General features: G+C 42.5%; 1 protein-coding gene and 1 long non-coding RNA gene across 2 annotated transcripts in view; one reads left to right on the forward strand and one right to left on the reverse strand.

The window, feature by feature from the left end:
• The window catches only part of LOC310867290, a 176,514-nt gene that overhangs the window by 51,210 nt on the left and 97,814 nt on the right, over positions 1 to 27,490 (reverse strand). The window lies entirely within an intron of this gene.
• LOC310866370 (uncharacterized protein) lies at positions 1,035 to 20,954 on the forward strand (the record flags this gene model as incomplete). Its single annotated transcript, XM_083775978.1, has 26 exons — positions 1,035 to 1,592; positions 2,667 to 2,687; positions 3,032 to 3,154; positions 4,739 to 4,792; positions 6,148 to 6,192; positions 6,314 to 6,340; positions 6,619 to 6,663; positions 7,112 to 7,156; positions 8,171 to 8,224; positions 9,797 to 9,865; positions 10,100 to 10,168; positions 11,263 to 11,325; positions 11,612 to 11,680; positions 11,779 to 11,847; positions 12,312 to 12,380; positions 12,700 to 12,753; positions 13,428 to 13,496; positions 14,461 to 14,541; positions 14,897 to 14,932; positions 15,035 to 15,071; positions 15,429 to 15,683; positions 16,234 to 16,533; positions 19,470 to 19,561; positions 19,762 to 19,924; positions 20,006 to 20,197; positions 20,694 to 20,954. 26 exons carry the CDS (start codon positions 1,035 to 1,037, stop codon positions 20,708 to 20,710), a joined length of 2,676 nt encoding a protein of 891 aa, XP_083632104.1. The 3' UTR covers positions 20,711 to 20,954.

Raw genomic sequence — 27,490 nt, forward strand, 5'->3', positions numbered from 1 at the left:
TTTTGAAAAATCGAAGAACGACTGACATAGAAACATAGCTTTTTCAGAAAACTGTCAGGATTCAGAAGACAATTTTAGAATCTGATCTCAGGTCAGAACATCTGCTTCTAGATCGCACGTGAGATTCTCATACACTCCCTTCATTATCACCAAGAGAGAGAGAGAGAGAGAGAGAGAGAGAGAGAGAGAGAGAACAACCATCCCTGGCTGAACCAGTCCTTGGACCCGTCCTTGCACACCTCCCCTGGGATGTATCAATCTACCAACCAGACCACATGGTCTGAGTTGGAGAGATAGGTTCATAAGCCCCAACAGGTCCCTGGCCCAAGGGCCTTGCACACTTGCCTGCAGGAGCCTGGCAACTGCAGTTGCCCAAGCCCGGACCTGGCCATACTGGTCCCAACCTGAGGGCGGTTCACGCACTCCTCAGCAACCTGTAGGACTGCATGAGCCATTGAGGGCTCTGTAACATCCAGGTTGTAATACCTTGCAAAGGTTGAAGGCGACGACCAGTTCGCCGCCAAGCAAACATCTTGCACCAAAATACCCTTAGAGCCCAGGATGCTGACACACTGCGGGTAGACTATTATAGTTTCATATTATGTGTGTTGAATGGGAATCAGCCCTTGAGATGAATGAACCATCTCGTTTTCAAGGGGCTCCGCAAATACAGAATGCATACAAAAAAGATTAGAATAAACAGGACAATTCAATTCAAATTCAATTCAAACAACATCAACAAAACAGTCCAGAGACCCTTGTGGTTCCTTAAGGCTTAAGGGGGCCCCTTATGGGTGTGTATCTCTGAGAGTATACAAATGCATGGAACCAAATGGACCATTGGTAACACTTATGAAGGAAGTAAGGAAGAGGATACCTGCCGGATTTTGTGAGAAGTTTGTCCTTCACACATTGGTTAAAGTGGTTAAACTGATTTTGTTGGTGTATTTACTAATTTCTCTTGTATTAACCTTTATTGTTTTGTTCTTGGGGACCCCCTGGAACGCCCAGTGTGTGCACACACGGACCACCCAATGTGTGCACACACGGATTGCACCTTGGACCTCGCCTTTCTGTTGGACAGCTCCGAGAGCATTGAGCTGAAGTACCATGGCATGGAGAAGACGTTTGCTATCAGCCTGGTGGACAAACTCGCCGGCATCAGGCTTCAGAGTCAGCGCGAGCTGAAGTGGAGGCTGGCTCTGCTGCAGTACAGCAGCCACGTCGAGATCAAGCACGGATTCGGAGTGTGGTGGAACACCGAGGAATTCAAAGACAGCGTCCAGAAACTGGCCTACCTACGCGAAGGCACCAAAACCCTCTATGCCATCGGTAACGCCACTGAGATGTACGAGAGGGAGAACGTTCCATGCAGCGTCAAAGTGGCAGTGCTGCTCACAGACAGAGATGGCCGCCAACAACTCGACGACGATCCCTCAGCTGTCACCATAGCCAAGGAAAAGCACATCAACTTTCTCACCGTGGGCATCAACCGAGAGGACATCATGGCTTGTCAGCTCGCCAGCCGCGCATACTACAACTTATGTAATTTGCAAGATGATGACATTGTAAATAAAGTCCTCAAAGAAGTTGTAAGTATAGCTTAAGCCGTTTCTTTTTTCAGATGTAACGGCTATATCAAACAAGCAAATAAACTAAACTGCAGAAAGTATTCAGATTTAATTTGGTGGTCGATACTGGTGGACGTTGGTGGAGTGATGGTGAAATGCTGGAAAAATTATTACAAGAAAGAACATTGATGACAACTGCTTAGCCCCCAGTGCCCCGCCAGGGCCTCCCCAGGGCCTCCCCAGTGCCTCCCGAGTGCCTCTCCAGTCTCTCCCCAGTGCCTCCCGAGTGCCTCAGCCAGTGTCCCACCAGTGGCTCCCCAGTGCCTCCCCAGTGCCTCCCCAGTGCCTCCCCAGTGCCTCCCGAGTGCCTCAGCCAGTGCCTCCCCAGTGCCTCCCCAGTGCCTCCCCAGTGCCTCCCGAGTGCCTCCCGAGTGCCTCGGCCAGTGCCTCCCCAGTGCCTCCCCAGTGCCTCCCCAGTGCCTCTCCAGTCTCTCCCCTGCAGTGCCCTGTCACTGCCTCCCCAGTGCCTCCACCACTGCCCCACCACTGCCACCAGTGCCTCCCCAGTGCCCCCGTCACTGCCTCCCCAGTGTCCCGCCAGTGCCTCCCCAGAAGCCACATTCAAGAGGTGGTTTCAAATCTGATTCAAATCTGATTTCAGGAGATCCGTCTCAGTCTGAACGCACTAACCTGATCTAAATCGGATTCCAATCTGGATATGGCACAGATCTGATTCAGGCTGGATTTGGCTGCCATACAATCAGTCTGAACACACAGATCTGTGACAGATCGGATCTGGTCACTTGCAAATGCAGTGTGTACAGTCGGGATTCGGCATTCGAGAAATATATGTAATTTGGCCGGATTTGACTGCAGTGTAAATTCTGAACTCCCCCTGACTCCTCAGCCCGATCTTTTTTTTTGTTTGTTATCAAATGTTTTTTATTTTAGACAAAAAATCACAATAGAACATTACGTTAACATCATGAATGAAATAAAGAAAACAAAACACATAAAAATAACACATAACCTCAGCCCGATCTTTGTACATGTTTTTGTTTGTTATTCATCGCTTTCATCTGTTTCTGTATACAGGTGGATCTGGCTAATAAAATGGTAAGTAGCATATTTTTTCATTTCCCAGTGTTACACATACATGCACTTTTGGGGTGCAACAGTTTATCGAACGAATCGATTTATTTAAAAAATAATCGATAATTAATAATTTAACTATTTGACTAATAATCGATTCCTATTTTGGAATCGTTGTAGGCCAGACGTTTCAAAAATAATTCTAAAAGCTTTGAAATTGCAGATCTATACAGTACAAGTTCACCACATCGCGTTGTGATGTGAAACTTGATGCTTGGCAGGCCTATAGCAGACGTACTGCATGAGTGACTGTATAGAATTCCATCACAACACTGACATAATTATTAACATGTCATTCCTTTTTGAAGTGCCCCGTCTGCAGCAGCCCACCCCCGCCCCCAACCACAGACTCACCCACCACCCCAACACCCACGACCACCCCACAACCGTGTGTTTGTACCAAAGGCGACGAGGGGCCGCCGGGACCAAAGGTAAGCAATGACAGTATACAGCCTCCTGTTGATTATGGTCAATCATACATGTACTGGGGCCACATGCAGCCCCCACCTTCAGTTAACCCATTCTGATCAGATTCAAAAAATGTCTTCTACATCCTGACAGTTTTCTGAAAAAGCTATGTTTCTATGTCAGTCATTCTTCGATTTTTCAAAAATAGCAGACCTACAAGCTCGTATCGCGCCACTCGGTGGCGCGCTACGAGCTTGTAGATCTGCTATTTTTCAATAGCTAAAGCATAACATAGTGCTAACACCAAAAGGGGTTCCCGCCCAAAATGGGTTAATGTGGCCCGCAGGTTAATATCAGAATACTGATATATTATATTATTGCCAAACATGCAAACGTAATATATTATGTATAGCTTAATGGCTATAGTATTAAAATGTTGTTGTCTTTTTTTTATGTCCGATGTATGGGTATTTAGTTTTAAAGTTAACATAACTATAACTAAATGCATTTTAAATTAAATAAAAACTTTACTTTTCAGGATTACAATTAAAAAATAGCAAAAAATAATAAGGATTTCAATTCAAATATAGCAAAAAATAGCTGATCTACAAGCTCAAAATGCATCGTCTGTGACACGTTTTGAGCTTGTAGATCGGCTATATTTTTGCTACGACATTAGGCTAATATGCATGTGGAGTGTCGAAATATAGTGGCCCTCTCCATCGTCAAATATAGTGAGAATATTCATGATAATGACCTGATAATGAATTGATTTATTATATGTTGTTGATATGACACTGACTTATATTTAACTGACAGATGTTCCATTGCCTATAGTAAATGGTGCATTTATATAGCGCCTTTATCCAAGGCGCTTTACATAGATTGTGCATTACATTCATTCACTCACACACACACACACACACACACGCACACACACACACACACACACTAATGACAGGGGAAACCATGCAAGGCACCAACCTGCACATCAGGAGCAATTAGGGGTTCAGTGTCTTTGCTCGAGGACACTTCGACACTAACTCTGGCGAAGCCTGGGTTCGAACTGGCAACCTTGCGGTTACCATCCGGCCACTCTACCCCTTAGCCACCCACCACCCCTACTACACAGTACAACAACAATAAGTGGCAGTAACCAATATGGTTAAAGGGATATTACACTTTCCAAAAATACTTTTGGTAATTTCATCATCTACTCAGGCTTATGTGAACACCACGCCTGGGTAGACATACCCGTCACATAATGCTATATGTGTTCCTTATTCCTGTACAAACTTCAAACTCTATTATAACCACCGTTAGATTCATCAAAAACACCCGTCCTTTTTTCTGGTGACTGAGTGATACTTCCCTCCTAATACGTGAGGGGCCTGTGTTTTCTTTTATATTACCTTTAAAAAAAAAAAAAAATGTTTTATTATTTCTTTTTTGTACTTTGTACTGATGATTTTCATTTGTCAGCCTTCTATTTGCTTTGCTGTCTTCTCAATCTCATTGGTGTTCTGAGATTAGACATAAACAGGAACAGTCAAATTAAATTAAAATCTGTAATCAAATCTCACACAGCTTTGTGTTTCATTCCACAGGGGGACCCAGGACTTACAGGACACAAAGGAACCCATGGAGAGAAAGGCTGGAAGGTCTTTGCCTTTTGATTCATTCAGATTTTCTGAACCAGTGCTGGTTCTTATAGGTCTAATTTTACAGTCAAACGCGGGTGAGTTCCGAAAGGTATCGCAGAAGTGCATTAATGACGATAAAGAACACCCTTGAGTGTAATATTGTAATTATAAAACAGTTACCCTTAAAACTAAGACAATCGCCGGGAAAAAAAGAAAGAAATCAATGACAGATATGTAGCCGCTACGACCTTAATATCCCAAGAAACTAGCTAGCCTAGACACCGAGTCTGCTGTGCTCTGAGAGAGAGCACGGCTGAATTATTTGTTTTGATTAGCCGTGCACGGCTAGATCGCTGTTTCAACCGATCATATTGCTTCCTCGAAACGACCTGTTGTATAATCATATTTGAACAACACTTCCTACCAGAGTTTTCAGAGCGACTCACTGGCCTTGGAACATCTCGAAATCCTCCAGGAGGAAGTCACTAATGTTGCTCTGGAGAGTCTGGAGCACTCTGGTGGAGCTGGATGGATGGATGGATGGATTAACATAAGGCACAAGCAATGAGAGAAAAGGAAGTCCTGCACACTGTCTTCACTTACAGCAGTAGTTCAGGTCCTTCTTCAGGATACCTGATGAAGGTCGTAATGTCAAAAACTGTTGAATAGTTCGAAACATAAAATACATCTTGAGGTTGGGATACCAATTTTATCCAAGCAGGAGAGAGAACTCATACAAACCTACAGTACTGTATAGATAGACCTATAAACAATTACAGTACAGTATAGATAACCTACAGTACTGTATAGATAGACCTATAAACAATTGAAATTGGAACTGATGAGACAAATAAGCGAGCAGACAAAATTGGAACGCATTCAACAATCACTAAAAACAGCGGGACAACGCTCCACACGTCCCAGACTGTTCCCCCTTCAGGACAACGCTCCACACGTCCCAGACGGTTCCTCCTTCTGGCTCCAAACAGCGGGACAACGCTCCACACGTCCCAGGCTGTTCCCCCTTCTGGCTCCAAAACTATGGAATGAACTTTCCATTGCAAGAACTGCTGCAGACTCACTCCCAATCTTCCGCCGTAGTGAAAACACACCTCTTCAGACATCTTAGCACATAGCACTTGCCGTAGCACTTGCCCTAGCCTCGACGATCTTACAGCCAGGCAGTATGCAAAGGCTAAACTGATGTCATTTCAGCTTCACTGTACAGACAATCTGCTGTTAGACAGATATTAGGTTCTTATAGCTTGCTGATGATTCTTGATGTATTACCTCGTGAGTCAAAAGAACCAGTGAAGATAAAATGGCTGAGTGTTAATTTAACAAATGTAATTTCTGTATTCCTTTCATAACAGGGAGGAGTTGGGTTATGCGGACCTCCTGGGCCAGGTGGCCCTAAGGTAAATATTACCATTCATGTCCTATGGTCCTATGCAATAGTGGGAGTTGTTTAACCACACACAGATATTTATTGATATAGCTCATTCACATAAGAAATCTAATGCTTCTATCCACTTGCAGGGTGGACCAGGTTCCAAAGGAGATAAGGTATGTTGTGCAGTTTAATGACAGTAATGATAAAGCTAACACGGAGCCCGTCAGAACCGTACTAACCCATTGCAGTCAGAACTGCAGCATCACTCCCAATCTTCCGCCGTAGTCTGAAAACATACGTATAGCATAGTATAGTTTATATGTATAGTTTATGTATAGTTTCATTATATAGATATTCCACTGTTACGTTCTTAGCTTACGCATGTTTCATGGTAAATGCTTTGTATGTGATGTATTCCCATGCTTTTATAATGTGCTATTTTCTATTTCAGGGTGAATGGGGTAAATGTGGGATCCAAGGACCTCCAGGAGTCATGGTAGATGGAGACCATTCATATGCATCTAGTGCCATATTTTCAGTAGTGATATTTATTGATCTTTCCTGTGATGCTTATCAGGGTCTTATTTATTGATCTTTCCTGTGATGCTTATCAGGGTCACGTAGTGATATTTATTGATCTTTCCTGTGTGATGTAGTGATATTTATTGATCTTTCCTGTGTGATGTAGTGATATTTATTGATCTTTCCTGTGTGATGTAGTGATATTTATTGATCTTTCCTGTGTGATGTAGTGATATTTATTGATCTTTCCTGTGTGATGTAGTGATATTTATTGATCTTTCCTGTGTGATGTAGTGATATTTATTGATCTTTCCTGTGTGATACGTAGTGATATTTATTGATCTTTCCTGTGTGATGTAGTGATATTTATTGATCTTTCCTTTAGTTATATATTTATTGATCTTTCCTGTGATGCTTATCAGGGTCTTCCGGGTCCAGTCGGCCCAAAAGCAATGAAAGGCGCCACGGTAAGTGATGCAGCGATTAAAGATCGTACATTTATTATTGCTATGGATTAGACAGACGTTGTATTAGTAAAGCACTGAATATTGATAGCAAGAAACATACATACATTTTTTTTTCTTAATTTGTAGTGTGGACCACGGTGATATTGATCAAATCTTGATAAAAAAAACGCTTCTACTATATTATTTAGGCCCCCACAATCTAAAGCTATGTTTCTATGTCAGTGGTTCTTCGATTAAAGAAAAATAGCAGACCTACAAGCTCGTAGCGCGCCACTCGGTGGCGCGCTATGAGCTTGTAGATCTGCTATTTTTCAATAGCTAAAGCACCAAAATGGGTTCCCGCCCGAAAATGCGCTGCACAAGGTGCCCTTTTTTTCACTTGAGCACCTGCCCCTCTAAATTCTGTGCACGCCACTGACCAGAAGTGCCCTTTTGCGTGGGACAGACTGGACAGTCCCTCGATTCCAAAACCTTTCAGGTGTCCCACAAATTGAGATCCTGTCCCACATTGTGACTGGCAGGCTCAAATGCCCTAATAGTTAGTCCCCTAATAGTTGGCTTTCTGTTGTAAAGCTCTCATTGTCTCTTTCCCTGCAAGATGTGTTTTTATTTTAAGCCTCTTAAAATAATATTTCCTATAGGCTACAATACCAAGTTGGCCATACCACCCATGAAACTTTTTACAACCAAATGTGAGACGCCAGAGCTGGTGTTTAGTAAGAAAATAATAGGCAATATTAGGCCTATATGATCGAATATAAGGCTTAAGTAATAAGAAACCAGATCCTGTCCAGTCTCATCCCCCGTCCCGCTTGTCCCACATCACAAGCGATACTTCTGTCCCTCAAATGAACAGTTTGGCTCTGGTCACCCTAGGTGTCTGGGTGGAGCAGTGGTAAAGATCCTATACCCACCCCCCATGGAGAGTAGAGAGCAGTGGAACCTTTTCATTTCAAGGACCCCAGCTTATTAAACCACAGACTCCATAATAACAGCTACGTGTTTCCTGCCCAGGGTTCACAAGGACCGCCGGGTGACCGTGGACCAGAGGGCCCATCGGGGGAGAAGGTTGGTGCATTTTGTGCATGTTGTACATGGACTTTAATTAATAATGATAATAATAATAATAAAACTTTATTTGTATAGCACCTTTGCATGACATGAAATGCAGCTCAAAGTGCTTTACAGAACAATGGAGAATAAAAGAAAAGCAAGGCAACGACATTAAAAAACAAGCAGTAATGCAGTACAGTGAGGACATGAATAACAAAAAATAAAAGATCAATTAAAGGCAATGTTGTAGAAGTGGGTCTTGAGCTGAGCTTTAAAAATGTCTACAGAGGCTGCCTGACGAAGGTACAGTGGGAGCTTGTTCCATGCCGACGGCCCGTAGAAGCAAAAAGCTGCTTCCCCGTATTTTTTTGTTGCCATTTTTTTGGGCAAAGCGAGCAGGCCGGCGGTGGAAGACCTTAGGGGGCGGTTTGGGACATATTTAGGCAGGCAGTCATGTAGGTAGGAAGGTGCGAGACCATTGAGAGCTTTATACACAAGTAAAATAATTTTAATTACCACCAATTCCAAGCCGTACAGCATGACTGGTCTCGCTACCGTCTTACAGCTTTTATAATGTAACCTTAAATTTGTCCCGACACAAACATTAAAATCCCATTGACAATTTTGAGTGTTCGCGTAAACACAAACATTGCGCAACACATACATTGAAGATGAAGGTGTGGACTCAAATTCTGATTGGCTGGAATGAGATAATAATGTATGATGATGTACGACGATAAGATCGCCCCTCACTTCACACGGGTGTGAATGTTTTGGGTTCTTGTTGACGTTTTTAGAATCGGCCTCAGTCCTAATTTGGGTTAACCTATACTGTATCTTCCATACTGCCCATCACTTTGAATATGTGAACGCCCAACAATTCCGGGAAGCATATGGTTTGGGTTGGTCAGTCACAGGGTCAGGGAAGCCGAATAGCCGATGCATATAATACAATCTCACGCACACTGGGGATTCCTGCGTCATTCAAGCCTGCAGGCCCGCGGATACGGATACGCGCATTCATGCTTTGTCGGTAGTAGGTTCTGTTTGTCCGTCCAAAGTGCCATTGGGCTCTTCACACCACAGGGTCATGTGAGACACACCGGCCGGACGATTGGACGGACGGACGGACGGACAAACACTGTACAACTAGGACACAAAATGTGTCCTAGTTGTACTAGGACACATTTTGTGATTTTGTGTATGTTTGTCAGGGACGTGGTGGGCCCATAATTCATCCCGGGAAGTGGAGTTGCGGAGGCCCTGCCGCGCGCCGACGAAACGAAACACCGACGAATCAAGGGGCGTGCGACGAGCGCATTTTAGGTATCTTTAGGTCCTACAGTGACCTAACAGGCTGCGCTGCAGCCAGGATGGCTGAGAGAGCGGCTGCTGTGCACAACATTATTATGTCACAAAGCAACATGATTATATAGGTTACCTTGTTAAAAGATAATCGTGTATCTTCGAAATTTAATATATGATAAAAGAAACGGCTGGCCCAGACCGGCCTGGACTGGACCGGCCGTTCGGGAGTTGTCCCGAATTTCCCAATGGCCAGCATGTCTCTGATGTTTGTTATTGCAGGGTGAGCCGGGCTACCCTGGCACACCGGGATTCAAAGGTGACATTGGACTCGGCTATCCCGGAGAAAAGGTAATATAAATTATCTTTATCAACTACTATATCTTACGGACAATATCTTTGACATTTTAGTGAATATCCTATATGTTTTGTATCATGTTCACAGAAAAATAAAATGCTCATTATATTTATTATATTACAGTATATCGTAGAAACCTCTTATCTCCCTATTCAGACATACAGTACAGGGTTTCCACCATATTCCGTTTGCACTTCACTAAATCTTCTTGTTTTTGTTCCTACAAGGGCAACCCAGGATTAAAGGGCCCTGGTGGTCCACCTGGACCACCTGGGTTTGGACAGCCTGGCCCCCCTGTAAGTCTCACCCCAAAACACGCTCGCCCCTATTTTTTTCGTGTCCCCTAGGGTAGCACAAGTAAAGTAATAGTAACTCAAAATTGTACTTAAGTAGTGTAGTTTGAGGGCAGCAAACCGCCAGATCAGACCAGTGTTTTGACCATGGGTCCAGAGCCAGATCAGACCAGCGTTTTGACCATGGGTCCAGAGCCAGATCAGACCAGTGTTTTGACCATGGGTCCAGAGCCAGATCAGACCAGTGTTTTGACCATGGGTCCAGAGCCAGATCAGACCAGTGTTTTGACCATGGGTCCAGAGCCAGATCAGACCAGTGTTTTGACCATGGGTCCAGAGCCAGATCAGACCAGTGTTTTGACCATGGGTCCAGAGCCAGATCAGACCAGTGTTTTGACCATGGGTCCAGAGCCAGATCAGACCAGCGTTTTGACCATGGGTCCAGAGCCAGATCAGACCAGCGTTTTGACCATGGGTCCAGAGCCAGATCAGACCAGCGTTTTGACCATGGGTCCAGAGCCAGATCAGACCAGCGTTTTGACCATGGGTCCAGAGCCAGATCAGACCAGCGTTTTGACCATGGGTCCAGAGCCAGATCAGACCAGTGTTTTGACCATGGGTCCAGAGCCAGATCAGACCAGTGTTTTGACCATGGGTCCAGAGCCAGATCAGACCAGCGTTTTGACCATGGGTCCAGAGCCAGATCAGACCAGCGTTTTGACCATGGGTCCAGAGCCAGATCAGACCAGAGTGTCAATGTCCTTGACCGGGATTTTGCAGAATGCACTGGTCTCAGGCAACAGCCCAGCTTTAATGATCTTAAATACCTTTATTTTAGATCGTTTTTTAACCCATAAACATTACAGAGACTTTAGTCGTCACTGTACAATACTTTAAAACAGTTGCACACATGCCTACAATTGCTGATATTTGAAATCATAGCGTTGAAAACAATGTATTTCAAACTCCAGCTTGTCACTCTCCAGGATGCATGAACAGCGCTTGCCCCTCAATGTCGTAACTCTGTCTTATACTCTACGGCTCTGATCAGATCAGAGCCGTGTTTTTGCAGACATGCTGACCGTCTTCTCTTACAGGGGTTTCAAGGGCCTCCCGGCGGCCCAGGGCAAAAAGGACCCACAGGCGACGCCGGACCAAAGGTATGATTATGCATGAGCGATGCACGATTCATATAATAATGATAATATCATATACGCTTTACATGTTGTGCTTGGCAATAATTTACAGTATATTTGTAAAGGCATACCCTGGAAAGAAATCATGCATGCGGGCTACAATGTTGGCAGCTAAACATTGACCTGCACCATACAGTATATAGGCGGCTAAACATCTGTTTGAGCTGCACCTATAAAGCAGCTTTGTAGAAGGGTATTCCTGCCTCAATCTGTGTAAACTAATCTGTATTATGTATGTTTGTGATGGTAGGGTGACCCGGGAAACACTGGCCCACTTGGAGATAAAGGTGACCCTGGACTCGGGCCACCAGGGCTACAGGTAAATTCTCTTGTCAACTTGAATCAGTATTCATCTTGAATCTTGTGTCACAAACTCCAGGGTAGAATTGAACTTGTGTTACTACCTCCCTCCTCCAGGGTAGAATTGGACCTCCGGGTTCTCCAGGACCAACTGGCCGTGATGGAGTGGGCTCAAAGGGAGATAAGGTCAGTCTAATGTCTTTCTCTAAGTGTTTCCTTCTCATCTGATTAAAATGCACACACGCACACGCACACGCGCGCACACGCACGCACGCACGCACGCACGCACGCACGCACGCACGCACGCACGCACGCACGCACGCACGCACGCACGCACGCACGCACGCACACACACACACACACACACACACACACACACACACACACACACACACACACACACACACACACACACACACACACACACACACACACACACACACACCATTATGATGTATTTGTCATTGACTTCCACGTGAGAGTGTACAGTGTAGCCTTTATACGTGCGCATGTCGCGTATGGAAATAAAGAATACAATTTCACAGTATAGAAAACATTAAGTGTATACAAAAGAAAATGACCTGTCACAAGGCTTCAAATATTACATTTCAGAACAAACTAAACAAAAACTTTAATTAATTATCTCACAGGGAGCGAAGGGACCAGAGGGCCCATCAGGAACCCCAGGTCTTCCGGGCCAAGGCCAACCTGGACCCAAGGTCTGTATACAACCAGGTTAACGTGAATGTGATAACAAACACGGCCATATGGCAAAAGCAGCTATAGTTCATCATAAATTCATCACCCATTTGAACTCAAAGTTGGGGGGGAAAATGAATGGTACGCTACATTGTTGTTCCTTTACCTCTCCTAAATGAATGGTACGCTACATTGTTGTTCCTTTACCTCTCCTAAATGAATGGTACGCTACATTGTTGTTCCTTTACCTCTCCTAAATGAATGGTACGCTACATTGTTGTTCCTTTACCTCTCCTAAATGAATGGTACGCTACATTGTTGTTCCTTTACCTCTCCTAGGGTCCTCATGGCATCCCAGGCCTAAACGGCGACCCGGGCCCTGAAGGTCCCAAGGTTAGTGTACACTATCCCATTCTGACCTGAGATCAGATTCATACGAGGTTTCCGCCGGACACACACTGGTCCTGATGAACCCATTCTGACCTGAGATCAGATTAAAAAAATGTCAGTCGCTCTTCGATTTTTCAAAAATAGCAGACCTACAAGCTCGTATCGCGCCACTCGGTGGCGCGATATGAGCTTGTAGATCTGCTATTTTTAAATAGCTAAAGCATAACATGATGCTGACACCAAAATGGGTGCCCGATCAGAATGGGCTATATACTCTACACTTTATACATACATAATGTATTTGTATTTAGCTCATAAAATGAACATAACTATAACTAAATGCATTTGAAATAATATAAAATAAATACTTTTCAGAATTCCAATAAAGAAAAAAAAATAAGTATTCAGGATTTCAATTCAAATAATAGCAAAAAATAGCTGATCTACAAGCTCAAAATGCGTCACACTGCGACGCGTTTTGAGCTTGTAGATCAGCTAATTTTTTTGCTACGACAGTAATATGCAACGTGGCCCTCTGGAGTGAGTGTGGAAATATAGTGGCCCTCTCCATCGTCAAAGTTGCCCACCCCCTGGCTACTCTACATAATGTATATATGCATGCACGATTGCCACATACTTGTACAGTATATGCTTACAGTATTAACCATCTCTTCCAGGGAGGCATTGGCTACAAAGGCCCGGCTGGCCCAGCTGGCACACCTGGGAGGGGTCTAATTGGACCCAAAGTAAGAACTTTTTGTAAAGTATTAAAGATGGAGTGCCGTGAGTTTTTCTTTTTTTTATAAATTTTTTATCCCACGATTTTGTAACCCAGTTTTCTTTCCACCCAGTGCCAATTATCTAATGTAATCCTGGGCGCTACACTTCCTCTGCCAACCTGGGGGGGCAGCGGACTGACCTCATGCCTCCTTCTATGCATGAGGAGTCCAAGCTGCTTCTTTTCACCTGACAGAGGGGAATTTCCCCGGCCGGACGTAGTGCGTGGAAGGGACACGTTATTTCCGACCAGTTCCTTTCCCCTCCATCAGGCGCCCCGGCTGGCCAGGGGGAGGTAGTTTTAGAGACCAGGATTACGGCATGTTTTTGTGAGGGTATCTACCCTAGGGGACACGGGGAGAACATGCAAACTCCACACAGAAAGGCCCTATCGCCAACCCCCACCTCGGGTATGGGCACTGATGACGCGGAGGAGGGAACACGCCGCCAGTGCCCACAGCGGGAATCGAACCCAGGACCTTCTAGCTGTGAGTTTTTCATTTTGTTTATGAGGTGACAGTACTTCATTAGACCCCTCTGTGTGGTTATGTGAAATGATGTCTTCCCTTTCTATTTAGGGTTTCTTCCTGGAGGCTGAAACCTTGACAGTCAAACGTGCCAATGAAATAAACAGTGATATGGTGACATCACAATATCATTCATCCCCTCCCCTAACCCCTCCCCCTTTATGATACAACAACAGCTCTGGGTGCGGCTTCAGTTCAAACCAGGCATACTTACTGAACTGGTGGGCGTGTCAACAAAAACAACATTTTGAGTACTGTACACTTTTTTTCCTTATATAATAATAATACCTGATGTTTTAGGGTGGGAAAAAAATCATGGCACTCCATCTTTAAGACTAAGGATTCATAAATTTACCGTACCATAATTTTTTTACTTTTACGTGCATAAAGCTCCTCTTGATTGCAGGGTGACCGTGGCCCGCCAGGCCCGGAGGGACCAAAGGGCCTGACGGGAGAGCCGGGCGGCGATGGAGTCAATGGTGAACCTGTACGTATAAGATTAGACCTGCTCTTCATTTACTGTCATTACTGTATACTAGTGTACATATTACCAGGTTTACAATAACACAATAACAAAGACAATCTGCCACTTCAATCTGACGAATCTTGGACCAATTTGATGGTGGAAGAGGCATTACTGTTGCATGCAGAACACCACAGAAGCAGTGGCCTACTGGAGCCATACTGCTGTGTTGCGTTCTAGCGTGTACGTGCGTGCACCGTTCCGTTCCATACTGTACGTCACAATTGTGTTATAGGAGCGTGACACCACTGACTACAACTACCGTAATCATGTCATCATGACTTTTTTTTTTCTCCTTTCTTTTCCCAATCCCATGCAGGGCAAGCAAGGTCCAAAAGGAGAATGTGAACTCACGGTATGTTTTGGTTAATGTAGTAGCACCACAACATTCTAGTATACTGTATGTATTGGTATTGAATTGATACAATCCATAATGTACTTTTCTCACTTTTCATAGAGAGATGGCATCATCGCATTGATCAGAGAAATATGTGGTAAGATTTCATTTGTGCTGCAATAACAAAAGGCAATGAAGAATAAAGAAGCATTTGTGAAAGTATGGATTGATGAAGACGTTTAATGAAAAACAGTGGATTAAGAACCTCAACACGGATTTTCCTGGAGGCTTAAACATGCCTAAAGTCTGATCTTGAATACAACAAAACTTAAACTAAGGATTAAACTGGAGAAATCTAAAAGTGGTTGGATCAGACTTCCTTCGGATACATGGCGAATGCATTCATTCCTTGCATTGTGCTTACATTTCGGTCGCAACATGTGTAAGCACAGTGCCCCCCCCCCCCCCCCCCCCCCCCCAGAAGAAGAAAAAACGTGATTTCCTCTGTGTTCAGGATGTGCCGTCAAGTGCGGGGATACGCCGATGGAGCTGGTGTTCGTCATCGACGGCTCGGAGAGCGTTCGCGCGGAAGGCTTCGAGATGATTAAGCACTTTGTCTCCGAAATGGTGAAGCACTTCACGATTGGCCCCGCCGCCACCAGGATAGGCCTGGTCCTCTACAGCCAGCGCGCTGACCTCAAGTTCAACTTGAACGGCCAGCTGACCAAACAGAATGTCCTAGATCACATCAATGCACTGCAATATATAGGTGAGCGGCCGTGGAAAGTCATAAGTAAGTACATTTACTCAAGTACTGTACAATTTTGCGTATTTTTATTTTATTTCTATTTTTTATTTTAAAGTGCCACATGACGCCTTTGGATTTTTAAATTATTTTTTTAACTTTTTTTTTATTAATCCATTAATTATTAATTATTAATTATTAATTTAGAAAATTCCTCTAATCTGGTGTGCAGGTGATGATATGCACATTACATGCACAATAGAATTACATTTTCTTTATTTTATTTATAATGGGCTTCGGTGGCAAGGGCCAAAACTGGTGTCCACCAGGTGGCACTGAATCAGTTTTAATTAATGATGTTTAGGACACAAGAAACACTTTCCTGGGTTTCTTTTTTATATGTCATATGTTTTCTTTTTTAGATATTACATGAAATAGTTTGAGAACCACTGATATAGAAACATGAGGTTTTTCAGAAAACTGTCATGATTTAGAAGACATTTTGTAGAATCTGCCTCAGTCCCAAATGGGTTAAGTAAAACACGCAAGTACTTTTTTTCCCCCACCGATGTAGGCGAGGGCACCTACACCGGCAACGCCATCAGAACGGCCACCACGGAAGCTTTCTCCCGCGCCCGGCCTGGAGTGAGGAAGGTAGCCATCGTCCTCACCGACGGACAGACGGATCCGGTGAAAGACTTCGACAGGCTCAAGGAGGCCGTGCGGGTCGCTCGCTTGCAGGAAATCGATATGCACGCCGTGGGCGTTTTCAATGCCTCTCACCCTGAAATTGACAATTTCATGCAAGAGCTCACGCTCATTGCCTCGGACAAAGAACACGTTCACCACATCGAGGACTTCAGTCATTTATCAGGTGATTATGTTCCTGTACTGTTCAGATTTGTGGTTCGTTACAAGATGGGTTTTTTTAAGGGCTGTCACGATTCGCCTAGTCCACGATTCAATTCAATTTTCGATTTGAAGCTCACGATTCGATTCGATGTTCGATTCGCTATCACGATTCGCCTAGTCCACGATTCAATTACATTTTCGATTTGAAGCTCACGATTTGCTTCGATTTTTTCAATCTATTTTTTTAAAACCTCCTTTTTCAGCATTGAGGGATATATAATTAATAATTATAATTTAGGCCAATATCTTGATTTGTAAAGAAAAACACTTGTTTCCCAATAAGTCACTTTTATTTTCTATAAATAACAAATCAGAATGAGAATAATAAAAGGTTTAACAACTTTGGGTTTTATGCCCTAACATCTTTTTTAAATGTTTCTTTAAGATTAGATGACTTGTAACATTCTTGTTAAGCTCTAAGTAAGTAAAATAAAGGGGAAAAAAGACAAATAGTAGGCCTAAATACAAAGTTCAACCAAACAATTACGTTATTTGGCTGTTACAAATTATTCTAGCCTACTTTGTAGAATGTTCACATTGTTTGAACAGGTAAGACTATGAGAGCTCTAACAAAGTGTGAATACTAGTTAGTGCAATTTGATCTGCATGGCTCAGCCCTTCAGTGATTTGTGCCCTCACTTTATCATACATGCCAGGCAACACACGTGTGGTCATATGCGACCTGCATGGCATTTTGTAACGTGGTTCTGCAACTCTCATTAAATATTGAAAGCCAGCGTTTTCCACCATTGAAAGTGGTCGCATCATCGCATGTCTGCAGCTATGCAGACCGCAACTCCGTGCGTTAATTGTTTAGCACGGGGCGAATTAGCTGAGAGCTTTTCTCTATAAGAATCTAGAATAGTTGGCTGTGTTGTTGTCTTTGTACCATCTTTGGACAGATCGATTTCTTTGTGATGTCTGCTAAGATGCTGGCCCATATTTGACGCGTTGCCTTTGGCACTCGTTTGGAGCATAAACGACAAACTGAAACCGTTTTGTCAACGATGCGTCGTGTGCCATCATAACTCACTGGGAAGCCAAAAATATTTCCAAACTTCTTTCCGTGTGTCATCGTCGTCGCTGTCTACAACAGCACTGGCCATGGTAAAACACAACAGCGGTCTCGTTCTCTCACTTCTGTGTGTTTATTGTCATCCGTGTATCATATCTACAAGCTCCAAGTGTTGCATGACAGCGCTTTGTGAGCTTGCAGATGAACCCTTTTTGTGTGCGGCGTGCGCCAGCCAGGTCCTCACAAGTATAGTAGTAGTACTATAAAACACCTCGGCGCAACAAGTCCTCAGCGCAACAAAAAAGTTGATATTTAAATCGTGTTATTCTCGGTCAATTTTCAACCGATTGTTCTAATTCCAAATGGCCTATAATCCGTGAAGTGTAAATTTTCATTGGGTGAAAATCTACCGGTACGTAGGCCTACAGTTTATAATGAAATCATGTGTTTGTTCGATGCTTCCCCATGCTCAATCAGAACATGTAGTGGTTGATACGCTCCCTCTTACAATTAAATCAAAATGCATTGCATGCAATGTTTATTGTTTACCATACTAAAAAAAGATGACTGCATGGAACTGTATGTAACCAAATGATGGCCAGGTGCTGACCGGTGCAAAAAGCCGTGGCCGGTGTGCAAAGAAATAACTGATCTACAAGCTCACAATGTGTCGAGCCTCGGTGCGTTATGAGCTTGTAGGTCTTGTACAATATTGATGTGTGTGTGTGTGTGTGTGTGTGTGTGTGTGTGTGTGTGTGTGTGTGTGTGTGTGTGTGTGTGTGTGTGTGTGTGTGTATGTGACTGACTGTGTGTGTGTGTGTGTGTGTGTGTGTGTGTGTGTGTGTGTGTGTGTGTGTGTGTGTGTGTGTGTGTGTGTGTGTGTGAGTGTGTGTGTGTGTGTGTGGCAAGGCTCCGATACAGCTGGCTTTTCGTCTCTTTTTTTTCTCCCCCAGCGGAAGCATGCATGCGCGGAATGGCCCGGCCGCTCGCGGAAGTAAAAACATAAAACATCGCGATTCGGTGCGTCATTTCGATACACTGAATCGAACGTCAATTTCGATTCGTATCGAGAATCGTGACAGCCTTAGTTTTTTTGTATCCTTTAATTACCCAGGGAAGTAGCTGAGCACAGGTGCTCATTTTCAGCAACGTCCTGCACATAGAAAGACACGCACACAAACACATTAAAACCTGGGAGCTGACCAGTACAACCACAGTCTGGCCACTAAGCAGCTCCAGGGGGAGCAGTTGGGGGTTCAGTGCCTTGCTCAAGGGCACTTGAGCAAGGCAACAGCGGTGTTGGGTGAGTGATGACAATCACTTCCCCACCCAGATTTTTCCTGCCCGTCCGGGGAATCGAACCGGCAACCTTTCGGCAACAAGGGTGCTCCTCTAACCCTTAGGCCACCGGTGCCCCGAAGATGTATAAATGCTGTATTCTGATGCAAATCTCAACACGATTTAGGTGAATATCTCTGCTCTCGGGGGAAAAAACACATATGCCTACCATAACTCCAAAATGAAAAATATATTTTCTTCAGGAAATGAAGAAAACCTTATATTTTTTAAAACAAAGCAATACTACTGCCTCATCAAAGTTGGTATTGTGACTTTATATATTGTCAATTACATGCATGAGAGGGGGAGAGGTGGTGGAGCTAGTTGCTTTTGGCAGACAGTTTGAGATAATCTGACCTTCACAGATTGCGGCAGTATTGAGTTCACAAGCCACCAGCTGGCGGAGTCAGGTTAAGTTTGAGGGTCCACTCAAACTGTTATTAAAACCTCAAAAATGGAGTTATGTGGTTTCCTCCCGACATCAACGACATATGAATTGGTTGACCTCAAAGCGATCTAAAAATGTTTTCTATTGTGTTTTTCAGCACTGGAGTCCAAACTTCTCAATAAGATCTGCGTGGAAACTCATACCCACGTCCATGAGCATGTATATGAGCAGATACACAGATTCACAGCGGTAAAAGTAAAAGTAGCAATACCACAATATAGAAATACTATACAAGTTACAAGTAAAAGACTAGTATTCAAATAATGTACTCGAGTAATACCAGTAACAACAGTACTCATTTCACAAAATAATGTATTCAAAATATAAACTTTGAGACAATGTACATTTCACCACTGACCATCATCTACTGTACGTACCTCTGAAATCAGGATCAGCCGCAAGGCGATTATAGTGGCTTTATCCGTCACCACAGCCGCAGGCATGAAAAAACACCATCATCACCATCATCATCATCATCATCATCATCATCATCACCGTCATCATATACCTCTAACGACATTCAGCCTGGGCTGACTCCTGTCCTGCCTGAAGGTAATAATCGGCAGCTTGAATCAAATTATCAAAAAGGAGAAAAACACACTATTTCATTCACACTATTTCTTTCCCCATCAGTGTCAACTCCTGCTGCGTCCTGCTGTAACCAGCCCGTGAAGCCTGGTCCTTGTCGCCAGTACACGGCCCAGTACTGCTATCTCAAAGAGACCGACGCCTGTGCACAGTTCTGGTATGGAGGCTGTGACGGAAATGACAATCGCTTCAAGACGATCGACGAGTGCAGAAAAGCATGCGTTCTATCGAGAACAGGTAAACCTTGTGATCCCCCGTGACCCAATTGTGGATACACGGTTGAAGATAGATGGATGGATGAATGGATATCCCTTTAAGTCCTCGAATCAGGGCCGGATCTACCATATGGGCACGTGCCCAGGGGCCCTTGGGCCTTTTTTTTTTTATTATTTTAGTTCCACAGATAATTTCCCCTGCTAATCCGAATGAAATAAATGGTGTCTAAAAAGATTAGTGTTTTAATGTTGGTGAGAAGGGCAGCTGAAAAGTGCAATTGTGTCTAAAGCAGCAACAACGCGCTAGATTGGCTGTCACTCTGGGGAGGTGGGGGGGGTGGGTAGGTGACCGGAAATAGGCCAATATAACGGCATAAAACTGCCCCAAAACGGCTACAAAACAGCAAAAATGTTGCGTGCGCGTGAAGGGGGGGGCCTTCTAGCTTCAGTGCCCAGGGGCCCTCAGAGGTGTTAATCCGGCCCTGCCTCGAATTAATTTTGTTTTTGTTTTCCTTCAGCTGGAAAAAACATATGAAGAGACCACGGAAGGCAAACCATGGGAGTGGATTCTGTGAACTCTCTCCTCTCAGTGGAATAAATCCGAGTCAAAATCCATACATGGGTTACCGATAACAAACTACACCTCCACTACAATCACTACACATTTTGGTAAAACAGAATCTATTCTTTTCAGATCCAAAAATATTCCCTCACTAAAAGGTCAACGTAAATTATTTCAAGGTGAAACTTGATGACATAGTAATCTCCAGCAAAAACGAGATTACCGGTACATATTTATTGGGCTGTATTTTTGACAACAAGCTGGGAAAAGTCAACGAAGATATTTACTATTTCTGCTATGACATGTGGGGAGACTCTAAAGTTATATAGATTATACTCTAGGATTTTAAAAGTAGGTAACCTGTAGCATGCATGAGATCTGGAACTGGCTCTTTTAAATGGGAAGATGGTAGGGTTATGGACGGTCGCCGCAGTGCTGTTATTTGTACGAGACTTGGGAATCTAGAGTGTTGAAATAATTATGGATGATTTCTGCATGTCCTAAAAGAAGAGTTAGCTAAACAAAAACGAATAATTTTATGGATGACTATGGTAAAATGTATCCTTGACATTAACTGAAGCTAAGAGCCATGTTAAGTATGAAAACCGTAACACACTTTGAATTTGCTAATTGGGTGCTTTTGAGTAAAGCAAAATGGGTTGGATTCAGCGACGGTGTATTCTGTTTCAGTGTCAGTTATATGTAATACGGGTTATCATGCCAATGATCATGTTTTGAGTTATGTAAAGGTTAAAAGTGAAGTTGATTACAGTACAGAGAAGTTAGTGTGTTGGAGCTATTCACTATCTTGTATTTCACATTTATTTGTTGGATTTGTTTGGTAGAATTATTGTATGCATTATTATTTCAGTTTATTTGTGTTCCAGTTAAAGGCTTTTATTTTGAAGGTATTGGGCAATTACACAGGTGAATTTATTTAACTGTCATCAGACAGGCACTCAGTCAGATTTCAGTTTGGCACTGCAGGTGCACAAGTTTTTACCAGGGTGACAGGGTCAAAGCAGTTATTTCCATCATGTTTGCCATACTCGTCTATGAAGGAAAAACAATAAAATATCACCAACCTGCAAGAGCTGTTTGGACATCGACTCATTTATCCCTGCGTAAGATCCACTATACCCGGTGCCTCAGTGGCCTTTTGAGTTTTATTGTTGTTGACAAATAGCCACTACACTGTGGTTTTCGGGCTGGAATGTATTTTTTACTATTTACTTACTTACTTATTTTTTATACATTGTGCCCCTGTCCTATGTATTGTTTTAGCCTGAAATTAAATTAGACACAGAGGGCACACTATTGTAATTGTTTGATTTCTGTGTCTTTGGTGTTAACCCTTTCAAATTGCGGCTGTCTGACCAAGTGTCTGTATTTGGTTTTGAGGCTAGATACAGGATACGATTGCTCACTCAGCCCTAGGTGACTTGAGGTGAAGGCTCCTAACATCACTTTGGCTGACATGATGGGGACACAGAGAACGACACTGATGTCCCCTTCAGTGTCCTAACCTGATAGTTCTTTCCACTGCAGCGGGAAGAAGCATCGTGCGTTCTGACCCATCGTCAAGCAGGGTATAAGTGTCGAGGGAACGGTCACCTCCTGAGATCACACTGGGCAGCTACAGTAGGTGTGATCTATACCACAGTGCCAGCTCTACTTCTTGGTTCGAATCCATTCTGTGATCTGTTCTGTCGTGAGTCTCTAGTACACTGAAGTGTTCGTTAATCTCACAGAATGGACAGTAGGCTTTAGCTTTCCCTGTCTCTCGCACTCAGCTCCGTCTTCAGCACCATGCAGAACTGTGGCATATCTGCCCATTTTCTGAGGTAACCAATGTTTTGTTCAGGTAAGCGTCGGCCACCAGGCTTGATACTTATACTTGATACTTGAACCGCTGGGTGGCGTTGAATGGCTGCAGGTTCGAGTGATAATTTGAGGCGGGCAAACTCACTCGGGTCTCTGGTGGTGCAGTCGGGGATGGTAGATCGTGGCCCACTGTATTGCTGCTCCACTGTGTTATCTGGTGGGGGGTACAAGGGCTAGTGTTCTGACCATGCCGGATACTGGCAGCTGGTTGGCGATCTGGATGGGGGTCTGGTGTTCTGATTGTCCTCACTCAACTCGGGACTGATGAGGAGTACACGGATTACATGGCTGATGTCCTGTGCTCACTTGACTCTCACATGAACATATGTACAGTACTACATTGATATTACACATTTTGATGGTTTGGCTTTTATCTAGCATGTTAAATAGTAGCCTACCACTGTATTCCTCATCCTTGAACATGTAGGATTAGTCACCAGAATCAAGATCCTAGGTGGTCTAGAACCTGTTATTGGTAAAATAACAGCAGGTGGTGGCCATTTATTTCCATATCAGAATATGCAAAACATTAATATTTGAAATCCAGTTGATTCCTCACACAGTAATGACTTGATATAGCAAAAAGCAGCAATTGTAAGAAAATTAAGACATTAAAAAGGAAAACAAAACAAGATTCTGATTTTGGCCTTTTTGGAAATTGGGCAAAAAATGTATTTTTTTTAAATCTGTAGTCTTGCCACTCGAACTAAAATTGTTCTATAGGCCATTATCTTCAAATTAGAAGTGAAAGGTAAACTTGAGTTGTAAATGACGGTAAATGTACATGTAAATAACTCTGTTGCTGTTTTTACATTTATGTCTAATCAATCAATCAATCAATCAATCAATCAAGTCAATCACTCAATAATTATATCACACTCACCTTTGTTTGTTAAACCATGTTGGTTTCATATGCAAATGAATTAGGGGTCCCTTTGTCATCCTACAATTCTTGTAGGGATTTAACAGTGTTAATGGGAAATGAATTCATAAAAAGCTGCTAGATTATCATTGTTTATCTACAACTACTACTAAATTCACTGTGGAATTGTACAGCCGCGAAGAAAACTATTCTGGTCAATTGGAAATCTGAAAAGTCACCTTCACACAGAGAGACTGGCTGAATGTTTGTACTCCAAAGATACTGTACAATGTAAGGAGAAAACTAGCTACTTATGAAAAGATCTGGGATAGGTTCGGGTGTCTTGTCTTTTCGTTTTGTTTTTCTTGTTTAAAATAAAAAAGAGAAAGTGATTTGATAGAATGCTTTATTAACATGTTTGTTGACAGTACATGTTGTACAGTAAAATGTTATGCCAAAAGGACAACACAAACAGACCCAGGGGCTTGTTTCCATTGTGGTCCATAGTCTGAAAATTATTATATTTCCAGTCAAACCTACTACCATTTCTGGTTAATTTCAGATTATTCTTATAATAGGCAAACGTTGATCAAAATAAGAATTAGTCTACATTCTCTAATTGTGTCTTCTTGATGTTTAACAATAATTTAACTCTTGAGAGCACAAAACCAAATGGGCCTGTATGGGTCCATTTGGTTTCAATTCATTTTACACTCTCAAGAGTTCAAGATCTATAAGGGTCTATTTAGTTACCAAAACTCTCCATCATTTAGCTGGGGACCACCTGGAACCCCCTCAAGGACCACTGGTTGAAAACCACTGCTATACATAGAATAATAGCCACACTTTTCTTTTACCTTATAACAAAGAAAAAGGAGAGGTAGTCTATTGGCCTTTTTGAGAGCCCAATGCATCTTTTGGTCTGAGTGAAGGAGCATGCAAGGAGTCACAAAGTGTGGTGTGTTTGGAAAGAGCAGAGCAGAGGAGCGCAATCACATCCATGTGACAAGTCATTAATATCCTGACCCCTGACCTCTCCTGCACCTCCCCCCATACCCCCAACAAACACAAATGTGCCAGAGCCAGAAACAGCCTACAATGGATTGAATACACACTGCACACAACAACTGTCTTGTCTATTTGCTTGTATAGGATACCATGAACACATGATCATTTGGAATGGGATGTACTGTATGAGATTTCATCTCCATGTTACGTATGACTTTCATCCTTAGGAATTACTTAGCACTGTGTTCATGAAACTACATTTAAATAGAACTGCTCCAGCAGTACATTGGACTGGTAATTACCAGGTATATAATCAATTATAAACGTACTTCTCGCATCCATTGTAGCCCAGCCTACATTCTTCGCCAAGTTTTCTGTAATCTCACAAACGATGTCCTTTTGCCAAATTAATCTTAAATTTCCACACATCTTGGTTTAACTATTTGACATTCCCCATCAAATAATGAGGCATAGACGCATAGTGAAGTAGAACTTATAGGAACTTGTGAACCTTAGTATTTTTCATTTTCAAAAACATTAATTCAAAAGAAATGTAACAAGTAATTGAAAACACATTAACACATTAAGGACACCATCGGTCAATATGTTTTCTATGAGTCTTACATGGTTAAAATTCCGTTTGACGTTCAAATTGGCATGTGTGTCTGTCTTGTTTGTCTCAAAATGTTGTTTATACGTTACTACAGAGATATTGGTATATTGGTATACGAATACATGTAAAGGAGGTTAGGGTGAGATTAATCACTTTTTAACTCATAAACCAACTAAATGGAAAAGCGGCACTCCAAAATAAAAGATGCAAGACTGGCTCAGATGCAATTTCTCATGTTTATTTGAGAACGCGTTTTGTATGAATCTGAATAGCAATTGTCCAAATGAACTGAAAACACTTTCTCTCTCTACAGTAAGAAAGCAAAGTGGTGTAGCCAGTGTAAGTAGTGTAAGTTTAGACAATTACAAAACTTTTTTTTTTTCTTTTTTTTTAACACGATCGGAATAGGCAGAAGCTTAAAGCTTATGTATGCCTATCCTCCTTACATATGAACGTAGTTCAGAAACAATAGTAGAAAGTAGAACATGTACTGGGTCTACAAAACAATCAACATTTGGACGAAACAAAAAAAACAAAGAATAACAACCACAAGAAAAAAGAACTAACAAAACAACAAAACAAACAGAGAAAAAACACAGACAAAAGCATAAAGTTCAATACTTGGATCCCTAATCGTTCACTTATACATTTCACATTAGCATTTTATTTATTTCTTCAGCGTACCGTATGGTATTTATCCAATATCGCCTGTTTAAGCCTTTTTTTGAATTGAATTAGATTTACACTTTGTTTTAAATTCTCTGACAAATATTCCACAGCTTCACCCCACGAACAGAAATACACACAGTGCCGACCCTTGTTTTTTTTTTTTTTTAAGTTCACCTCTCAGCTCATACCTACAATCCCTATCCCTAAACCTATTTAGAATATTACCAGAAAGCATTTTATGTCTTGATTTCAGGGTAACTGCATGTGCTGTTTTAAAGTCGACTAAAAAAAAAAAGAATTAAAGTATGTGAGTTTAGAAACAGTATATTTGTGTGCTCGTGATAACCTACATTGTTCACTATTCTTATTGCTTTTTTCTGCATTATGTATAATGGCTCAAGGTTACTTTTGTAGGTGTTACCCCACACCTCCACAGAGTAGGTGAGATATGGTGTTATAAGGGTGCAATACAAGGTGTACAGTGATTTGAAATTTAGAAGATGTCTTATTTTGGCCAGGATACAAACTTAAGTAATGTTTTAAGTAAAAGTAACAATACCACAATGTAAAAAAAGACTCTGTTACAACAAGTAATAAGTCCTGCGTTCACATTTTTACTTGAGTTTATACTTAAAATACCAAAGTAAAAGCACTCAATTGTCCATAACCTTTTCAAACTAAGTAACTATAAAAAATAATTAATACACAAGTAAAGTAAAAGTCCCTATTGTACTTGAGTACAGAACCTGAGTTAATAATGTATTTAATAACCTTCCACCACTGGAGATAGCTACAATCATTTCTTACTCAAACCCAGTTGCTCATCTTACCCCATAGCCATAGCCTGCACACATACACACTGAACAAATAAATGCCTATAAGAATCACATCTCAAATCTATAATAACCTCAAGTTGTTACTAGCATAAATAGCCTAACTAACCAATACGTACTTTTATCTACTTTCCCATCATTCTAATCATTCTATCAGAAGCTCAATGAAATCACTTCACATGACAAAAAAATCACACCCGTGTGAAGCGAGGTGAGATGACGAAGATGACGAAGTGAGATGGCGTCTTTATCATCATACATTGTTCCATTCCGGCCAATCTTAATTTGCGTCCTCACCTTCGTCTTCAATGTTGGTGTTTAGTTACACTATGTTTGTGATTACACAAACACTCAAAGCTGGCCAATCAATCAATCAATCAATCAATCAATCAATCAATCAATCAACTTTATTTATACAGACTCAGGTCCAGTTAAAAACAGACAACATAAAATCCCCGTCATGGGTGGGAAATGGGGATGTAATAATAATAGGCGGCAGTGGCTCAGGGGTAGAGTGACCGGATGGTAACTGCAAGGTTACCAGTTCGAACCCGGGCTAGCTCCCCCCAGGGTTAGTGTCAAAGTGTCCTTGAGCAAGGCTCTGAACGATGAGCACGTTGGTGCCTTGCATGGTTTCCTCCACCATCGGTGTATGAATGTGTGTGAATGGGTGAATGTAAAGCTATATAAATGCACCATTTACCAATGATACAAATAAAATCACAGTTGTGTGAAGCGAGGGGCGCCATCCTTTTATCACGATGATCGTGTATGGGGATGAAGTCAAAGGCAAATATAAAAAAGTCCATAGACTTGGCTGCCACATGATGTGGCACAAAGCCAGGCCGGGCGTAGCCCCTCCAGCGCACAAAGCCAAGCGTCGG

Source organism: Protomyctophum parallelum (assembly GCF_964188405.1).
Source record: "Protomyctophum parallelum genome assembly, chromosome: 11".
NCBI classification, from domain to species: Eukaryota; Metazoa; Chordata; class Actinopteri; order Myctophiformes; family Myctophidae; genus Protomyctophum; species Protomyctophum parallelum.